The sequence below is a fragment of the Oncorhynchus clarkii genome, chromosome 5 (genome assembly GCF_045791955.1).
Source record: "Oncorhynchus clarkii lewisi isolate Uvic-CL-2024 chromosome 5, UVic_Ocla_1.0, whole genome shotgun sequence".
Taxonomy (NCBI): domain Eukaryota; kingdom Metazoa; phylum Chordata; class Actinopteri; order Salmoniformes; family Salmonidae; genus Oncorhynchus; species Oncorhynchus clarkii.
Window position 1 is genome coordinate 8,521,139 of NC_092151.1, and position 17,576 is coordinate 8,538,714.

Here is a 17,576-nt window from a genome sequence, read left to right on the forward strand (position 1 = left end):
CCTACTACTAGCTTTATATTAGCCTGCCTACTACTGTACCTACTACTAGCTTTATATTAGCCTGCCTACTACTAGCTTTATATTAGCCTGCCTACTACTGTACCTACTGCTAGCTTTATATTAGCCTGCCTACTACTGTACCTACTACTAGCTTTATATTAGCCTGCCTACTACTGTACCTACTACTAGCTTTATATTAGCCTGCCTACTACTGTACCTACTACTAGCTTTATATTAGCCTGCCTACTACTGTACCTACTACTAGCTTTATATTAGCCTGCCTACTACTGTACCTATTACTATCTTTATATTAGCCTGCCTACTACTGTACCTACTACTAGCTTTATATTAGCCTGCCTACTGGCTATTACTAGCTTTATATTAGCCTGCCTACTAGCTATTACTAGCTTTATATTAGCCTGCCTACTGGCTATTACTAGCTTTATATTAGCCTGCCTACTACTGTACTTACTACTAGCTTTATATTAGCCTGCCTACTACTGTACCTACTACTAGCTTTATATTAGCCTGCCTACTACTGTACCTACTACTAGCTTTATATTAGCCTGCCTACTGGCTATTACTAGCTTTATATTAGCCTGCCTACTAGCTATTACTAGCTTTATATTAGCCTGCCTACTACTGTACCTACTACTAGCTTTATATTAGCCTGCCTACTACTGTACCTACTACTAGCTTTATATTAGCCTGCCTACTACTGTACTTACTACTAGCTTTATATTAGCCTGCCTACTACTGTACTTACTACTAGCTTTATATTAGCCTGCCTACTACTGTACCTACTACTAGCTTTATATTAGCCTGCCTACTACTAGCTTTATATTAGCCTGCCTACTACTAGCTTTATATTAGCCTGCCTACTGCTAGCTTTATATTAGCCTGCCTACTGCTGTACCTATTACTAGATTTATATAAGCTTGCCTACTTCCTACTGCCTATATACTTTGTATCTCACTCTCTCTCTCCCGTCCATCCATCCACACAGGCGAAAAGCTCGAGTCATTCCTGCGCTCTCTGAATAGCAGCCAGCCCCTGTACCTTGGTCAGACGGGCCTGGGCACAGCCGAGGAGCTTGGAAAGCTGGCCCTGGAGCCCGGGGAGAACTTCTGCATGGGGGGCCCGGGCATGATCTTCAGCAGAGAGGTGCTGAGGAGGATGGTGCCTCACATCGGGACCTGTCTCAGGGAGATGTACACCACCCACGAGGATGTGGAGGTGGGTCGCTGCGTGCGCCGCTTCGGGGGTACCCAGTGCGTCTGGTCCTACGAGGTAAGAGACAATTTGATGTTTTGTCTGGTGAAGGGAGGGAGGCCTGGTTTTTTGTTACGTTTCACGGAGATGCATTGTACACTCTCGACGTGATGGGTTTTGTCTTAAGTTTTCAATTGACTGGCTTTTAGTGGCCTAGTGTTTTATGCTATTGCCTTTTACTGGCAAAAGCCTCCAGAGAATGGGCTCTTACACAGTCATGGATGGCAGTCTTTCTGAAGGAGACCAGAGAATGGGCTCTTACACAGTCATGGTTGGCAGTCTTTCTTAAGGAGACCAGAGAATGAGCTCTTTCACGGTCATGGATGGCAGTCTTTCTGAAGGACACCATTTGTAAGAAAAGTGTGTGTGCGTGTGTGCGTGTCTGTCTGTGTGTATGTGTGCATGTGAGCGCACGTGTGTGTTTTTGTATGCCGGGGTGTGTTTCCTTTGGCAACCACCTTGGCCTGAAGCATCATGTGTCAGTGGTCGTCAGAATATCCTTTCTTTTCCCAGGAATTGGGACTCTCTCTAATGGCAAATCCATTCCCTCCAAATATGTTATCTCCTGTGGGGATGAGCATAAAGAGTTGGCCTCATGACAAATGGACGTAGGGAGAGATCTGTCTGCTCTCGATTGCTAAGTGGTGAAATAGTGTACTCTACATGCCACCGCTGTTGAAGACCATACATATTTATTATAGTGTTATTTGATAGATTATGTTGACATATGCTATAGTTGACTGTGTTATGCTAACAAACTACATTTCAGCGTAAAGGGGTCATTTTTCCTGATGTAGTACATTCCACTATAAGAATTTGTACACATTTTCTTGATTTGGAGAAAATTGACCTCAAGTGTAATTTATGCTTAAGACTCCAGAACCAATAGCGGCTACATTTACTACTACCTACACTTGTAGGTACTATAGTGCCGTCAAAAAGTATTCACACCCCTTGAAGTTTTCCCACATTTTGTTGTGTTACGTGGATGAGCAGCTGCACACAAGCCTAAGATCACCATGTGCGTTGCCAAGCGTCGGCTGGAGTGGTGTAAAGCTAGTGTAGCAGGTTTCATTTACTACAATCGGAGCGCATCACTTCCAGCTCACGCTATGCAAAAAATGATGTGACCTGCTCTAAACACATTACCTCTGGTCAAAGTAATTTCTGTTGCCATTTGTGGTTGTCACCAATTTCACCAGCGCCGTAGATGAGATTGGAAATAAATGGATGGCTGCAGGCTGCGAAGCTTGTTGAATGGATTAACTATAAAATGCCACGTATTCTGAGAGTGAATGGTTTACTGAAATAGTTTATCAAGATTAAATTGGATTTGCAGGAGACTGCAGTATTTTCCTTTATTGCACAAAGTCTTGTCACACAGAAAAATCACTGTCTTTTGTCACACCGAACATCACTGTCTTGTCACACAGAATTACTAATGGATTTCAACCTCTCCCCTTTAGGTACTTTTATCATGATTTGAAAGCATTAATATTGAACTACTACAGTGCCATCAGAAAGTATCACACCCCTTGAAGTTTTCCACATTTTGTTGTGTTACATGGATGAGCAGCTGCACACAAGCCTAAGATCACCATGCGAAATGCCAAGCGGTCAGCTGGAGTGGTGTAAAGCTCACCACTATTGGAGCAGTGGAAACGCATTCTCTGGAGGGATGAATCACGCTTCACCATCTGGCCGTCCGACGGAAGAATCTGGGTTTGCAGAGTGCCAGGAGAAATGTAAAGTTTGGTGGAGGTCTGGGACTGTTTTTCGTGGATTGGGCTAGGCCCAGTTAAGGGTAATCTTAACACTACAGCATACAATGACATTCTAGACGATTCTGTGCTTCCAACTTTGTGGCAACAGTTGGGGAAGGCCCTTTCCTGTTTCAGCATGATAATGCCACCGTGTACAAAGCGAGGTCCATACAGAAATGATTTGTCGAGATCGATGTGGCAAAACTTGGCTGGCCTGCAGAGCCCTGACCTCAACCCCATCAAACACTTTTGGGATGAATTGCCTAATCGCCCAACATCAGTGCCCAACCTCACTAATGTTCTTGTGGCTGAATGGAAGAAAGTCCCCACAGCAATATTCCAAAGTCTAGTGGAAAGCCTTCCCAGAAGAGTGGAGGCTGTTATAGCAGGAAAGGGGGGACCAACTCCATATTAATGCCCATGATTTTGGAATGAGATGTTCGACGAGCAGGTGTCCATATACTTTTGGTAATGTAGTGTATCTGTAACGTCCCTCAGTCGAGCACTGAATTTCAAGCAGGGATTCAGCCACAGAGAACAGGGAGGTTTTCCAATGCTCCACAAAGAAGGGTGCCTATTGGTAGATGGGTAGAAATAGAAAAATCAGAAATTGAATTTCTCTTTGGGTATGGTGAAGTTATTAATTACACATTGGCTGATGTATCAATACATACAGTTACTACAAAGATACAGGCATCCTTCCTACCTCAGTTGCCGGAGAGCAAAGAAACCGCTCAGGGATTTCACCATGAGGCCAATGGTGACTTTAAAACACTTACAGAGTTTAATGGCTGTGATATGAGAAAACTGAGGAGGGATCAACAACATTGTAGTTACTCCACAATACTAACCGAAATGACAGAGTGAAAAGAAGGAAGCCTGTACAGAATAAAAATATTCCAAAACATGCATCCTGTTTGCAACAAGGCACTAAAGTAAAACTGCAAAAAATGTCCTGAATGTAAAGTCTTACGTTTGGGTGCTGCAAATCCAACACAACACATCGGTGAGTACCAATCTTCTTATTTTCAAGCATGGTGGTGGCTGCATCATGTTATGAGTATGCTTGTCATCAGCAAGGACTAGGGAGGTTTTTGAGATAAAAATAAACAGAACAGAGCTAACCACAGGCAAAATCCTAGAGGAAAACCTGGTTCAGTCTACTTGTCAACAGACACTGGGATACAAATTCACCATTCAGCAGGACAATAACAGAAAACACAAGGCCAAATATACACTGGAATTACTTACGAAGACGACCTTGAATATTCCTGGGTGGCCTAGTTACATTTTTGACTTAAATCGGCTTGAAAATCTAAAACAAGACTTGAAAATGGTTGTCTGGCAATGATCAACAACCAACTTGATAGAGTTTGAAGAATTTTAAGAATATTGTACAAAATATTGTACAATCCAGGTTGGCAAAGCTCATAGAGACTTATTCAGAAATACTCACTGTAATTGCTGCCGATGGTGATTCTAATATATATTGACTCAGGGGTGTGAATAGTTATGTAAATGATATATTGCTGTATTCATTTTCAATAAATTTGCTAACATTTCAAAAAATATATGTTTTCACTTTTTCATTATGAGTTATTGTGTGTAGATGGGTGAGATTTTACATTTTAATTTAATACATTTTAATTTCAGACTGTAACACAAAATGTGGAATAAATCAAAGATTATGAATAATTTCTGATGGCTCTGTACATGGCTAGTATGTCTTTGAATACAATTCAAGGCTTGTGTTTCAGCCTTCTCTCCCAAGTCCTGTTATGCCATGGGGGTTAACTGTGAGTACATGCCTCACGGTTGTTGTTAATCCAAATCAGAGCCTTAACCTGAGCTAAACAGAACAGCCCATTGTTAATACAGTACCAGCAATCAGGGGGTATGAACCAGAATTATATTTTCTTTTTGAATAGAACCATTATTTATTTAGTTCCATTCTACAGCTAAATAAAGTTTTGATCTGGTTTGAACTCCAAAAAAGTACTGGTTTACAGTGGCAAGAAAAAGTATGCGAACTCTTTGGAATTACCTGGATTTCTGCATAAATTGGTCATAAAATGTGATCTGATCTTCATCTAAGTCACAACAATAGACAAACACAGTCTGCTTAAACTAATAACACACAAACAATTATACATGTTCATGTCTTTATTGAACACACCATGTAAACATTCACAGTGCAGGGTGGAAAAAGGTATATGAACCCTTGGATTTAATAACTGGTTGACCATCCTTTGGCAGCAATAACCTCAACCAAAAATGTTATGTAGTTGCGGATCAGACCTGTACAACAGTCAGGAGGAATTTTGGACCATGTTTGGTGTGAACCACTCTCTTGAGGTCAGGCCAAAGCATCTCAAACGGGTTGAGATCAGGACTCTGACTGAACCACTCCAAAAGGACCAATTTTCTTCTGTTGAAGCATTTCTGTTGTTGATTTACTTCTGTGCTTTGGGTCGTTGTCCTGTTGCATCACCCAACTTCTGTTGAGCTACAAATTGATGGACAGATAGCCTGACATTCTCCTGCAAAATGTCTTGATAAACTTGGGAATTCATTTTTCTGTCGATGATAGCAAGCTGTCCAGGCCCTGAGGCAGCAAAGCAGCCCCAAACCATGATGCTCCCTCCACCATACTTTACAGTTGGGATGAGATTTTGATGTTGGTGTGCTGTGCTGTGCCTTTTTTCAACTTTAGTTTAATCTGTCGACAGAATATTTTGCCAGAAGCGCTGTGGAACATCCAGGTGCTCTTTTGCTAACTTCAGACGTGCAGCAATGTTTTTTTTGGACAGCAGTGGCTTCTTCTGTGGTGTCCTCCCATGAACACCATTCTTGTTTAGTGTTTTACGTATCGTAGACTCATCAACAGAGATGTTAGCATGTTCCAGAGATTTCTGTAAGTCTTTAGCTGACTCTAGATTTCTTCTTAACCTCATTGAGCATTCTGCGTTGTGCTCTTGCAGTCATCTGTACAGGACAGCCACACCTAGGGAGAGTAGCAGCAGTGCTGAACTTTCTCAATTTATAGACAATTTGTCTTACCGTGGACTGATGAACATCAAGGCTTTTAGAGATACTTTTGTAACCCTTTCCAGCTTTATGCAAGTCGACAATTCTTAATCTTAGGTCTTCTGAGATCTCTTTTCGAGGCATGGTTCACATCAGGCAATGCTTCTTGTGAATAGCAAACTCAAATTTTGAGTGTTTTTTATAGGGCAAGACAGCTCTAACCAACATCTCCATTCTCGTCTCATTGACTAGACTCCAGGTTAGCTCCAATTAGCTTTTGGTAAAGTCATTTTGCCTAGGGGTTCACATACTTTTTCCAACCTACACTGTGAATGTTTAAATTATGTATTCAATGTAGACACGAAAAATACAATAATTTGTGTGTTATTAGTTTAAGCAGCTTGCTATGGAGCAGGCGAGCTATAGTTCAGCTAGTTGTTTACATGCTTGATGGGAAGACTAGTGTCAGGTGCGAGATGCAACGGAAACTTTGCAGGTGAGGAGAGAGTGAGAGAGGGTGGAGGAACGTTGGGCATCCTGTGATGACATGTATTATCTGAATTAGGCTCACAGAATTATACCTACAGAGGTACGGCTTCTATGGAGGAACTTTGAATGTCTTTGAACTTCAGAGTTGACTTAACGTTGGACCAGAGAAGCTAGTTAGTTAACAAAGCTTGTGTGTGCAGTGGCACCAGAATTAAAAACACATCTTGCCTTTTTGTAATTCATAAATCCAATGAGAAATGTGAAAGCTATAGTATCCCAAACTTGTATTGAAAAAGTTAATCCATTATTTTCTAATTAAAAGTCTTCTATCTATCTTCTGAATCACGCCAGTGTAACGTCAGTAGGCTACAGCTATGCTTTGGAGGGGGAGGGGGAGGGGCAGGTAGCCGACAAACACACACACACACACACACACACACACACACACACACACTAGCCTTGACTTCAGGCAGAGACTGGAATAAGTTTCTGATTGACAGACGGAGGGCATTGCATAGGCGCTTTGTTGCGTTTTTTGCGTGACTGGTTCTGTTCTGGAACAGTATACGGTGCATTTGGAAAGTATTCAGACCCTCTGACTTTTTCCACATTTTGTTACGTTACAGCCTTATTCTAAAATGTATTAAATCGTTTTTTTCCTGATCAATCTACACACAATACCTCATAATGACAAAGCAAAAACAGGTTTTTAGATTTTCTTGCAAATGTATAATAAAAAAACACTTTACATAAACATTTACATAAGTATTCAGACATTTTACTCAGTACTTTGTTGAAGCACCTTTGGAAGTGATTACAGTCTCGAGTCTTCTTGGGTATGACGCTACAGCCTTGGCACACCTGTATTTGGGGAGTTTCTCCCATTCCACTCTGCAGATCCTCTCAAGCTCTGTCAGGTTGGATGGGGAGCGTTGCTGCACAGCTATTTTCAGGTCTCTCCAGAGATGTTCGATCGGGTTCAAGTCCGGGCTCTGGCTGGGCCACTCAAGGACATTCAAAGACTTGTCCCGAAGCCACTTCTGCATTGTCTTGACTGTGTGCTTGAGTTGTTGTCCTGCTGGAAGGTGAACCTTCGCCCCAGTCTGAGGTCCTGAGCGCTCTGGAGCAGGTTTTCATCAATAATCTCTCTACTTTGCTTCGTTCATCTTTGCCTCGATCCTGACTAGTCTCCCAGTCCCCGTCGCTGAAAAACATGATGCTGCCATGCTTCATGGTGCCAGGTTTCCTTCAGACATATATTTTATTTTTATTTCACCTTTATTTAACCAGGTAGGCTAGTTGAGAACAAGTTCTCATTTGCAACTGCGACCTGGCCAAGATAAAGCATAGCAGTGTGAACAGACAACAACACAGAGTTACACATGGAGTAAACAATTAACAAGTCAATAACACAGTAGAAAAAAAGAGTCTATATACATTGTGTGCAAAAGGCATGAGGAGGTAGGTGAATAATTACATTTGTGCAGATTAACACTGGAGTGATAAATGATCAGATGGTCATGTACAGGTAGAGAAATTGGTGTGCAAAAGAGCAGAAAAGTAAATAAATATAAACAGTATGGGGATGAGGTAGGTAAAATTGGGTGGGCTATTTACCGATAGACTATGTACAGCTGCAGCGATCGGTTAGCTGCTCAGATAGCAGATGTTTGAAGTTGGTGAGGGAGATAAAAGTCTCCAACTTCAGCGATTTTTGCAATTCGTTCCAGTCACAGGCTGCAGAGAACTGGAACGAAAGGTGGCCAAATGAGGTGTTGGCTTTAGGGGTGATCAGTAAGATACACCTGCTGGAGAGCGTGCTACCATCATGACCAGTGAACTGAGATAAGGCGGAGCTTTACCTAACATGGACTTGTAGATGACCTGGAGCCAGTGGGTCTGGCGACGAATATGTAGCGAGGGCCAGCCGACTAGAGCATACAGGTCGCAGTGGTGGGTGGTATAAGGTGCTTTAGTAACAAAACGGATGGCACTGTGATAAACTGCATCCAGTTTGCTGAGTAGAGTATTGGAAGCTATTTTGTAGATGACATCGCCGAAGTCGAGGATCGGTAGGATAGTCAGTTTTACTAGGGTAAGTTTGGCGGCGTGAGTGAAGGATGCTTTGTTGCGGAATAGAAAGCCGACTCTAGATTTGATTTTAGATTGGAGATGTTTGATATGAGTCTGGAAGGAGAGTTTACAGTCTAGCCAGACACCTAGGTACTTATAGATGTCCACATATTCTAGGTCAGAACCATCCAGGGTGGTCGGGCGTGCGGGTGCAGGCAGCGAACGGTTGAAAAGCATGCATTTGGTTTTACTAGCGTTTAAGAGCAGTTGGAGGCCACGGAAGGAGTGTTGTATGGCATTGAAGCTCGTTTGGAGTTTAGATAGCACAGTGTCCAAGGACGGGACAGAAGTATAGAGACATGAGGCTGCCACCACCATGCTTCACCTTAGGGATGGTGCCAGGTTTCCTTCAGACATGAGGCTGCCACCACCATGCTTCACCTTAGGGATGGTGCCAGGTTTCCTTCAGACGTGACACTTGGCATTCAGGCCAACGAGTGAGAATCTTGTTTCTCATGGTTTGAGAGTCCTTTAGGTGCCTTTTGGCAAACTCCAAACGGGCTGCCATGTGCCTTTTACTGAGGAGTGGCTTCTGTCTGGCCACTCTACCATAAAGGCCTGATTGGTGGAGTACTGCAGAAATGGTTGTCATTCTGGAAGTTTCTCCAGTCTCCACAGAGGAACTTTAGAGCTCTGTCAGAGTGACCAGCAGGTTCTTGGTCACTTCCCTGACCAAGGCCCTTCTCCCCCGATTGTTCAGTTTGGCCGGGCGGCCAGCTCTAGGAAGAGTCTTGTTGGTTCCAAACTTCTTCCATTTAAGAATGATGGAGGCCACTGTGTTCTTGGGGACCTTCAATGCTGCAGAAACTTTTTGGTATCCTTCCCCAGATCTGTAACTCAACACAATCCTGTCTCTGAGCTCTACGGATAATTTCTTCCACCTCATGGCTTGGTTTTTGCGCACTCTCACCTGTGGGACCTTATATAGACAGGTTTGTGCCTTTCCAAAACATGTCCAATCTATTGAATTTACCACAGGTGGACTCCAATCAAGTTGTAGAAACATCTCAAGGATGATCAATGGAAACACTATGCACTTGAGCTCAATTTCGAGTCTCATAGCAAAGGGTCTGAATACTTATGTAAATAAGGTTTTTCTGTCTATTTTTTTTATAAACCTTTCTTAACCTGTTTTCACTTTGTCATTATGGCGTACTAGATTGCTGAGAAAAAAGATTTAGAATTGATGTAATGTAACAAAATGTGGAAAAAGTCAAGGGGTCTGAATACTTTCCGAAGGCACTGGGTTCTGATTTTGTTCCATGAAAAATGTCAATCTTTTTATGTTTTTGGTTCTGTTCTCTGAACCGGTTCTAACCCCTACCTGCAATGCTGTTGCTGTATCTCATTGCATTTTTAATTTGATCATACACTGGTAATGTAATTACATTCCACTCTGATGCTCTGCTTGCAGAACGATCTGATAGCTTAGAATTGCAGCTTCCAGGAAGTGTGAGTTACATGACTTCATAGGTCAGGTGCAGCGGAGGATGCTGAGGGGAGGACGGCTCATAATAATCGCTGGAACGTAAATGTAATGGAATCGCATCAAACCATGTGATGTATTTGATACCATTCCATTGATTCCGCTCCAGCGATTACCACGAGCCCGTCCTCACCAATTAAGGTGCCACCAACCTCCTGCGGTCAGGAGAAAAACAGTAGGTCAGCCCAGGCAACCACATGATGAACCAGGCTTATTCAATTAACTAGGGTGCCGTGTTCATGACCTAGCCAGTGGAATAGTAATATAGACCGCTGACATGGTTCTTTATACGACATGACACGTCTATTATCTTGATGTTTTGTAACATTTGGAATTATTATGGATCCCCATTACTCTTCCTGGGTTCCCAGCAAAAATGTTGTAAACATTACAATACCTTCATTACAGAATTCACAACACACTAACTCCACTACCACACATCTACATGTAAAAGACCCTGAATATACACTGAATCTCCCCTAGAGAGGCTTTGCTCAGCACATCATACCTTCATTACAGAATTCACAACACACTAACTCCACTACCACAAAAGACCCTGAATATACACTGAATCTCCCCTAGAGAGGCTTTGCTCAGCACATCATACCTTCATTACAGAATTCACAACACACTAACTCCACTACCACACATCTACATGTAAAAGACCCTGAATATACACTGAATCTCCCCTAGAGAGGCTTTGCTCAGCACATCATACCTTCATTACAGAATTCACAACACACTAACTCCACTACCACAAAAGACCCTGAATATACACTGAATCTCCCCTAGAGAGGCTTTGCTCAGCACATCATACCTTCATTACAGAATTCACAACACACTAACTCCACTACCACAAAAGACCCTGAATATACACTGAATCTCCCCTAGAGAGGCTTTGCTCAGCACATCATACCTTCATTACAGAATTCACAACACACTAACTCCACTACCACAAAAGACCCTGAATATACACTGAATCTCCCCTAGAGAGGCTTTGCTCAGCACATCATACCTTCATTACAGAATTCACAACACACTAACTCCACTACCACAAAAGACCCTGAATATACACTGAATCTCCCCTAGAGAGGCTTTGCTCAGCACATCATACCTTCATTACAGAATTCACAACACACTAACTCCACTACCACAAAAGACCCTGAATATACACTGAATCTCCCCTAGAGAGGCTTTGCTCAGCACATCATACCTTCATTACAGAATTCACAACACACTAACTCCACTACCACAAAAGACCCTGAATATACACTGAATCTCCCCTAGAGAGGCTTTGCTCAGCACATCATACCTTCATTACAGAATTCACAACACACTAACTCCACTACCACAAAAGACCCTGAATATACACTGAATCTCCCCTAGAGAGGCTTTGCTCAGCACATCATACCTTCATTACAGAATTCACAACACACTAACTCCACTACCACAAAAGACCCTGAATATACACTGAATCTCCCCTAGAGAGGCTTTGCTCAGCACATCATACCTTCATTACAGAATTCACAACACACTAACTCCACTACCACAAAAGACCCTGAATATACACTGAATCTCCCCTAGAGAGGCTTTGCTCAGCACATCATACCTTCATTACAGAATTCACAACACACTAACTCCACTACCACAAAAGACCCTGAATATACACTGAATCTCCCCTAGAGAGGCTTTGCTCAGCACATCATACCTTCATTACAGAATTCACAACACACTAACTCCACTACCACACATCTACATGTAAAAGACCCTGAATATACACTGAATCTCCCCTAGAGAGGCTTTGCTCAGCACATCATACCTTCATTACAGAATTCACAACACACTAACTCCACTACCACAAAAGACCCTGAATATACACTGAATCTCCCCTAGAGAGGCTTTGCTCAGCACATCATACCTTCATTACAGAATTCACAACACACTAACTCCACTACCACACATCTACATGTAAAAGACCCTGAATATACACTGAATCTCCCCTAGAGAGGCTTTGCTCAGCACATCATACCTTCATTACAGAATTCACAACACACTAACTCCACTACTACAAAAGACCCTGAATATACACTGAATCTCCCCTAGAGAGGCTTTGCTCAGCACATCATACCTTCATTACAGAATTCACAACACACTAACTCCACTACCACAAAAGACCCTGAATATACACTGAATCTCCCCTAGAGAGGCTTTGCTCAGCACATCATACCTTCATTACAGAATTCACAACACACTAACTCCACTACCACAAAAGACCCTGAATATACACTGAATCTCCCCTAGAGAGGCTTTGCTCAGCACATCATACCTTCATTACAGAATTCACAACACACTAACTCCAATCTCCCTCGGTGTGTATGTGTCCCACTGAACTCATGAGTTATGAGTCTGAATGTGCTCATTTCAAGCATTTCCTGTTTTTGTTGTTTTTCGCCAACCCCATTGAGTAGGTGGAACTCTAAGCGTAACATGCTAATGTATCCATCCAACACATGAGAAGGAGTGAGAGAGACACAGGTTAGTTACATAGGGTGATGGTTTCATTACACAGGTTAGTTACATAGGGTGATGGTTTCATTACACATGGTAGTTACATAGGGTGATGGTTTCATTACACATGGTAGATACATAGGGTGATGGTTTCCTTACACATGGTAGTTACATAGGGTGATGGTTTCATTACACAGGTTAGTTACATAGGGTGATGGTTTCATTACACATGGTAGTTACATAGGGTGATGGTTTCATTACACAGGTTAGTTACATAGGGTGATGGTTTCATTACACATGGTAGATACATAGGGTGATGGTTTCCTTACACATGGTAGATACATAGGGTGATGGTTTCCTTACACATGGTAGATGCATAGGGTGATGGTTTCCTGCACATGGTAGTTACATAGGGTGATGGTTTCCTGCACATGGTAGATGCATAGGGTGATGGTTTCCTGCACATGGTAGTTACATAGGGTGATGGTTTCCTTTGTCTCAATGAAACCTAGCCAGTAGTGCTCAGTGATTAACTGAAATGTTGGTAATTTTCCCATTTTTAAACAACTAATGGGTTCAATTATTTTAATTCCATTTCGTAATTTTTGTAAGCCAGAAGAGCTAGAAGCGTCTTACATGGTGAGCTACCTTGTGGCTATGACAGGCAAGCCCCATACTATTGTGGAGGACTTAGTTCTTCCTGCTGCCGGGATATGGCAGGGATAATGCTGGGGGAAAGGCTACACAGACAATGCCTTCATCAAACATCACTGTTTCACGACGCATCAGTGATATGGCAGGAGATGTTTTGAAATCAAATCAAATTTATTTACATAGCCCTTCTTACATCAGCTGACATCTCCAAGTGCTGTACAGAAACACAGCATAAAACCCCCAAACAGCAAGCAATGCAGGTGTAGAAGCACGGTGGCTAGGAAAAACTCCCTAGAAAGGCCAAAACCTAGGAAGAAACCTAGAGAGGAACCAGGCTATGAGGGGTGGCCAGTCCTCTTCTGGCTGTGCCGAGTGGAGATTATAACAGAACATGGCCAAGATGTTCAAATGTTCATACAGTGCCTTGCGAAAGTATTCGGCCCCCTTGAACTTTGCGACCTTTTGCCACATTTCAGGCTTCAAACATAAAGATATAAAACTGTATTTTTTTGTTAAGAATCAACAACAAGTGGGACACAATCATGAAGTGGAACGACATTTATTGGATATTTCAAACTTTTTTAACAAATCAAAAACTGAAAAATTGGGCGTGCAAAATTATTCAGCCCCCTTAAGTTAATACTTTGTAGCGCCACCTTTTGCTGCGATTACAGCTGTAAGTCGCTTGGGGTATGTCTCTATCAGTTTTGCACATCGAGAGACTGACATTTTTTTCCATTCCTCCTTGCAAAACAGCTCGAGCTCAGTGAGGTTGGATGGAGAGCATTTGTGAACAGCAGTTTTCAGTTCTTTCCACAGATTCTCAATTGGATTCAGGTCTGGACTTTGACTTGGCCATTCTAACACCTGGATATGTTTATTTTTGAACCATTCCATTGTAGATTTTGCTTTATGTTTTGGATCATTGTCTTGTTGGAAGACAAATCTCCGTCCCAGTCTCAGGTCTTTTGCAGACTCCATCAGGTTTTCTTCCAGAATGGTCCTGTATTTGGCTCCATCCATCTTCCCATCAATTTTAACCATCTTCCCTGTCCCTGCTGAAGAAAAGCAGGCCCAAACCATGATGCTGCCACCACCATGTTTGACAGTGGGTATGGTGTGTTCAGGGTGATGAGCTGTGTTGCTTTTACGCCAAACATAACGTTTTGCATCGTTGCCAAAAAGTTCAATTTTGGTTTCATCTGACCAGAGCACCTTCTTCCACATGTTTGGTGTGTCTCCCAGGTGGCTTGTGGCAAACTTTAAACGACACTTTTTATGGATATCTTTAAGAAATGGCTTTCTTCTTGCCACTCTTCCATAAAGGCCAGATTTGTGCAATATACGACTGATTGTTGTCCTATGGACAGAGTCTCCCACCTCAGCTGTAGATCTCTGCAGTTCATCCAGAGTGATCATGGGCCTCTTGGCTGCATCTCTGATCAGTCTTCTCCTTGTATGAGCTGAAAGTTTAGAGGGACGGCCAGGTCTTGGTAGATTTGCAGTGGTCTGATACTCCTTCCATTTCAATATTATCGCTTGCACAGTGCTCCTTGGGATGTTTAAAGCTTGGGAAATCTTTTTGTATCCAAATCCGGCTTTAAACTTCTTCACAACAGTATCTCGGACCTGCCTGGTGTGTTCCTTGTTCTTCATGATGCTCTCTGCGCTTTTAACGGACCTCTGAGACTATCACAGTGCAGGTGCATTTATACGGAGACTTGATTACACAGGTGGATTGTATTTATCATCATTAGTCATTTAGGTCAACATTGGATCATTCAGAGATCCTCACTGAACTTCTGGAGAGAGTTTGCTGCACTGAAAGTAAAGGGGCTGAATAATTTTGCACTCCCAATTTTTCAGTTTTTGATTTGTTAAAAAAGTTTGAAATATCCAATAAATGTCGTTCCACTTCATGATTGTGTCCCACTTGTTGTTGATTCTTCACAAAAAAATACAGTTTTATATCTTTATGTTTGAAGCCTGAAATGTGGCAAAAGGTCGCAAAGTTCAAGGGGGCCGAATACTTTCGCAAGGCACTGTAAATGACCAGCATGGTCAAATAATAATAATCACAGTAGTTGTTGAGGGTGCAACAGGTCAGCACCTCAGGAGTAAATCTCAGTTGGCTTTTCATAGCCGATCATTAAGAGTATCTCTACCGCTCCTGCTGTCTCTAGAGAGTTGAAAACAGCAGGTCTGGGACAGGTAGCACGTCCGGTGAACAGGTCAGGGTTCCATAGCCGCAGGCAGAACAGTTGAAACTGGAGCAGCAGCACGGCCAGGTGGACTGGGGACAGCAAGGAGTCATCATGCCAGGTAGTCCTGAGGCATGGTCCTAGGGCTCAGGTCCTCCGAGAGAGAGAAAGAGAGAATTAGAGAGTTTACTGAAATTCACACAGGACACCGGATAACACAGGAGAAGTACTCCAGATATAACAGACTGAACCTAGCCCCCCGACACATAAACTACTGCAGCATAAATACTGGAGGCTGAGACAGGAGGGGTCAGGAGAAACAGTTACTGCTTTGCATACAAGCCAGTGAATTACATGCATTACAGCTGGATGAGTAAACAGATGTGGCGGGCCTGGCACAGCTCCTGGTATATGTCTGTTACGTTTATGGGGGGACAATTAAGGAAGACGTCCTCTTCTGCAAACCGCTGGTAACCAGGACAGCATGAGAGGATATTTTTAAAGTACTGGACAGCTTTGTGACATCAAATGGACTTTGGTGGTCAAGATGTGAGGGCAGCTGGAGGTTGAATGTTTGAAGGGGTACGGGACTACAAAGTTTGGGAACCACTGATTTAAGTGATTGATAGTTTCTATTTAGCAGTCACAAACGTATGCCTTATTTACTTTGAAGAAATACAAAACAGTGATTTTGTCAGACAGCATAGGCAGCATCTCTATAGAGATGAGATGAAATAATAAAGTCTCAAATAATAGTCATCAAATAAAACTAATGTAATATACACAACAACTGAAATATTTTAATAAAGTAAAGTAATGTGAATAAATTATGGTTAATAAATGATAAGCAGTAATGGACAGTCACTACCATCATGGGACTTTTATTCATTGTTTTATTCTGTGTTGTTACAGAACTCAACCCACATAGTGCATTTAACGTTTAAAAAGCGGAAATCGAAAACCATGATTTAATTTTTTTTTTTTTTTTTATCAAACCCGAAACCGAACCAACCGCAAAAAGCACTAATCTCTCAGCACTACTACCCAGATGTTGTGCCGGAATGGCTGTCCCAAGGGCAAGTTGTGCAATGTCAAGTGTGTGGGGGAAATATGTTGCGTGCTATCACTTCTTCTCTGCAACTTAACTTGTGGTCAACCAGAGACATCCTAATCGTCAAAGGTCCACGTCGAGAGACTCACTTAATTTCAGAAGGTAAATTATGGATGAGACGTCAAGTCATAAGTACATAGTGGGACTGCAAAACATTTTACTCCTGCAGCTGCATACCATTCCAGTGTTTTACTTGCTATATTGTATTTACTTTGCCACCGTGGCCTTTTTTTTGCCTTTACCTCCCTTATCTCACCTCATTTGCTCACATCGCATATAGACTTGTTTATACTGTATTATTGACTGTATGTTTGTTTTACTCCATGTGTAACTCTGTGTTGTTGTATGGTGTCGAACTGCTTTGCTTTATCTTGGCCAGGTCGCAATTGTAAATGAGAACTTGTTCTCAACTAGCCTCCCTGGTTAAATAAAGGTGTTCTCAACTAGCCTACCTGGTTAAATAAAGGTGTTCTCAACTTGCCTACCTGGTTAAATAAAGGTGTTCTCAACTTGCCTACCTGGTTAAATAAAGGTGAAATAAAATAAAATAAATAAAAAATGTGCATGTAAAAAAACAAAAAAAAACATTGAAGACAATTACTGTTGAAGTATATCAAACTTCAACGGGTGACTTTACATCAGCTACATCCGTGTGGGAACATGCTCATTGGACAGTCGATGAGCATGTTCCCACATGTTCCCGCAGTCCCATCTGTACGAGCAGTCAACGAACTAGGGATAGGAACCTTCAGACAAGTCAAACTTCCGCTCTTTTACCTCATACAGAGTAGATGACGACTGTTGAATAAATTAAGCAACGCCAATGATTTTATAAGTCAGTCTCTGTTAAATTGTCGTTGAGTCAACTGACTAAGTTCTGTCTCTTTCCACCACTTTTCTTAAAGCCCGAAGGAAAACTTCAGTTAATTTGG

At 42.1% G+C, this 17,576-nt stretch overlaps 1 protein-coding gene across 1 annotated transcript in view; it reads left to right on the forward strand.

Moving 5' to 3' along the window:
• The window catches only part of LOC139408292 (chondroitin sulfate synthase 3-like), a 202,717-nt gene that overhangs the window by 6,525 nt on the left and 178,616 nt on the right, over positions 1-17,576 (forward strand). The window contains exon 2 of the mRNA XM_071152003.1: positions 1,007-1,290. Within this exon, the coding sequence (XP_071008104.1) occupies positions 1,007-1,290 (284 nt within the window). The remainder of the gene's footprint in view (positions 1-1,006; positions 1,291-17,576) is intronic.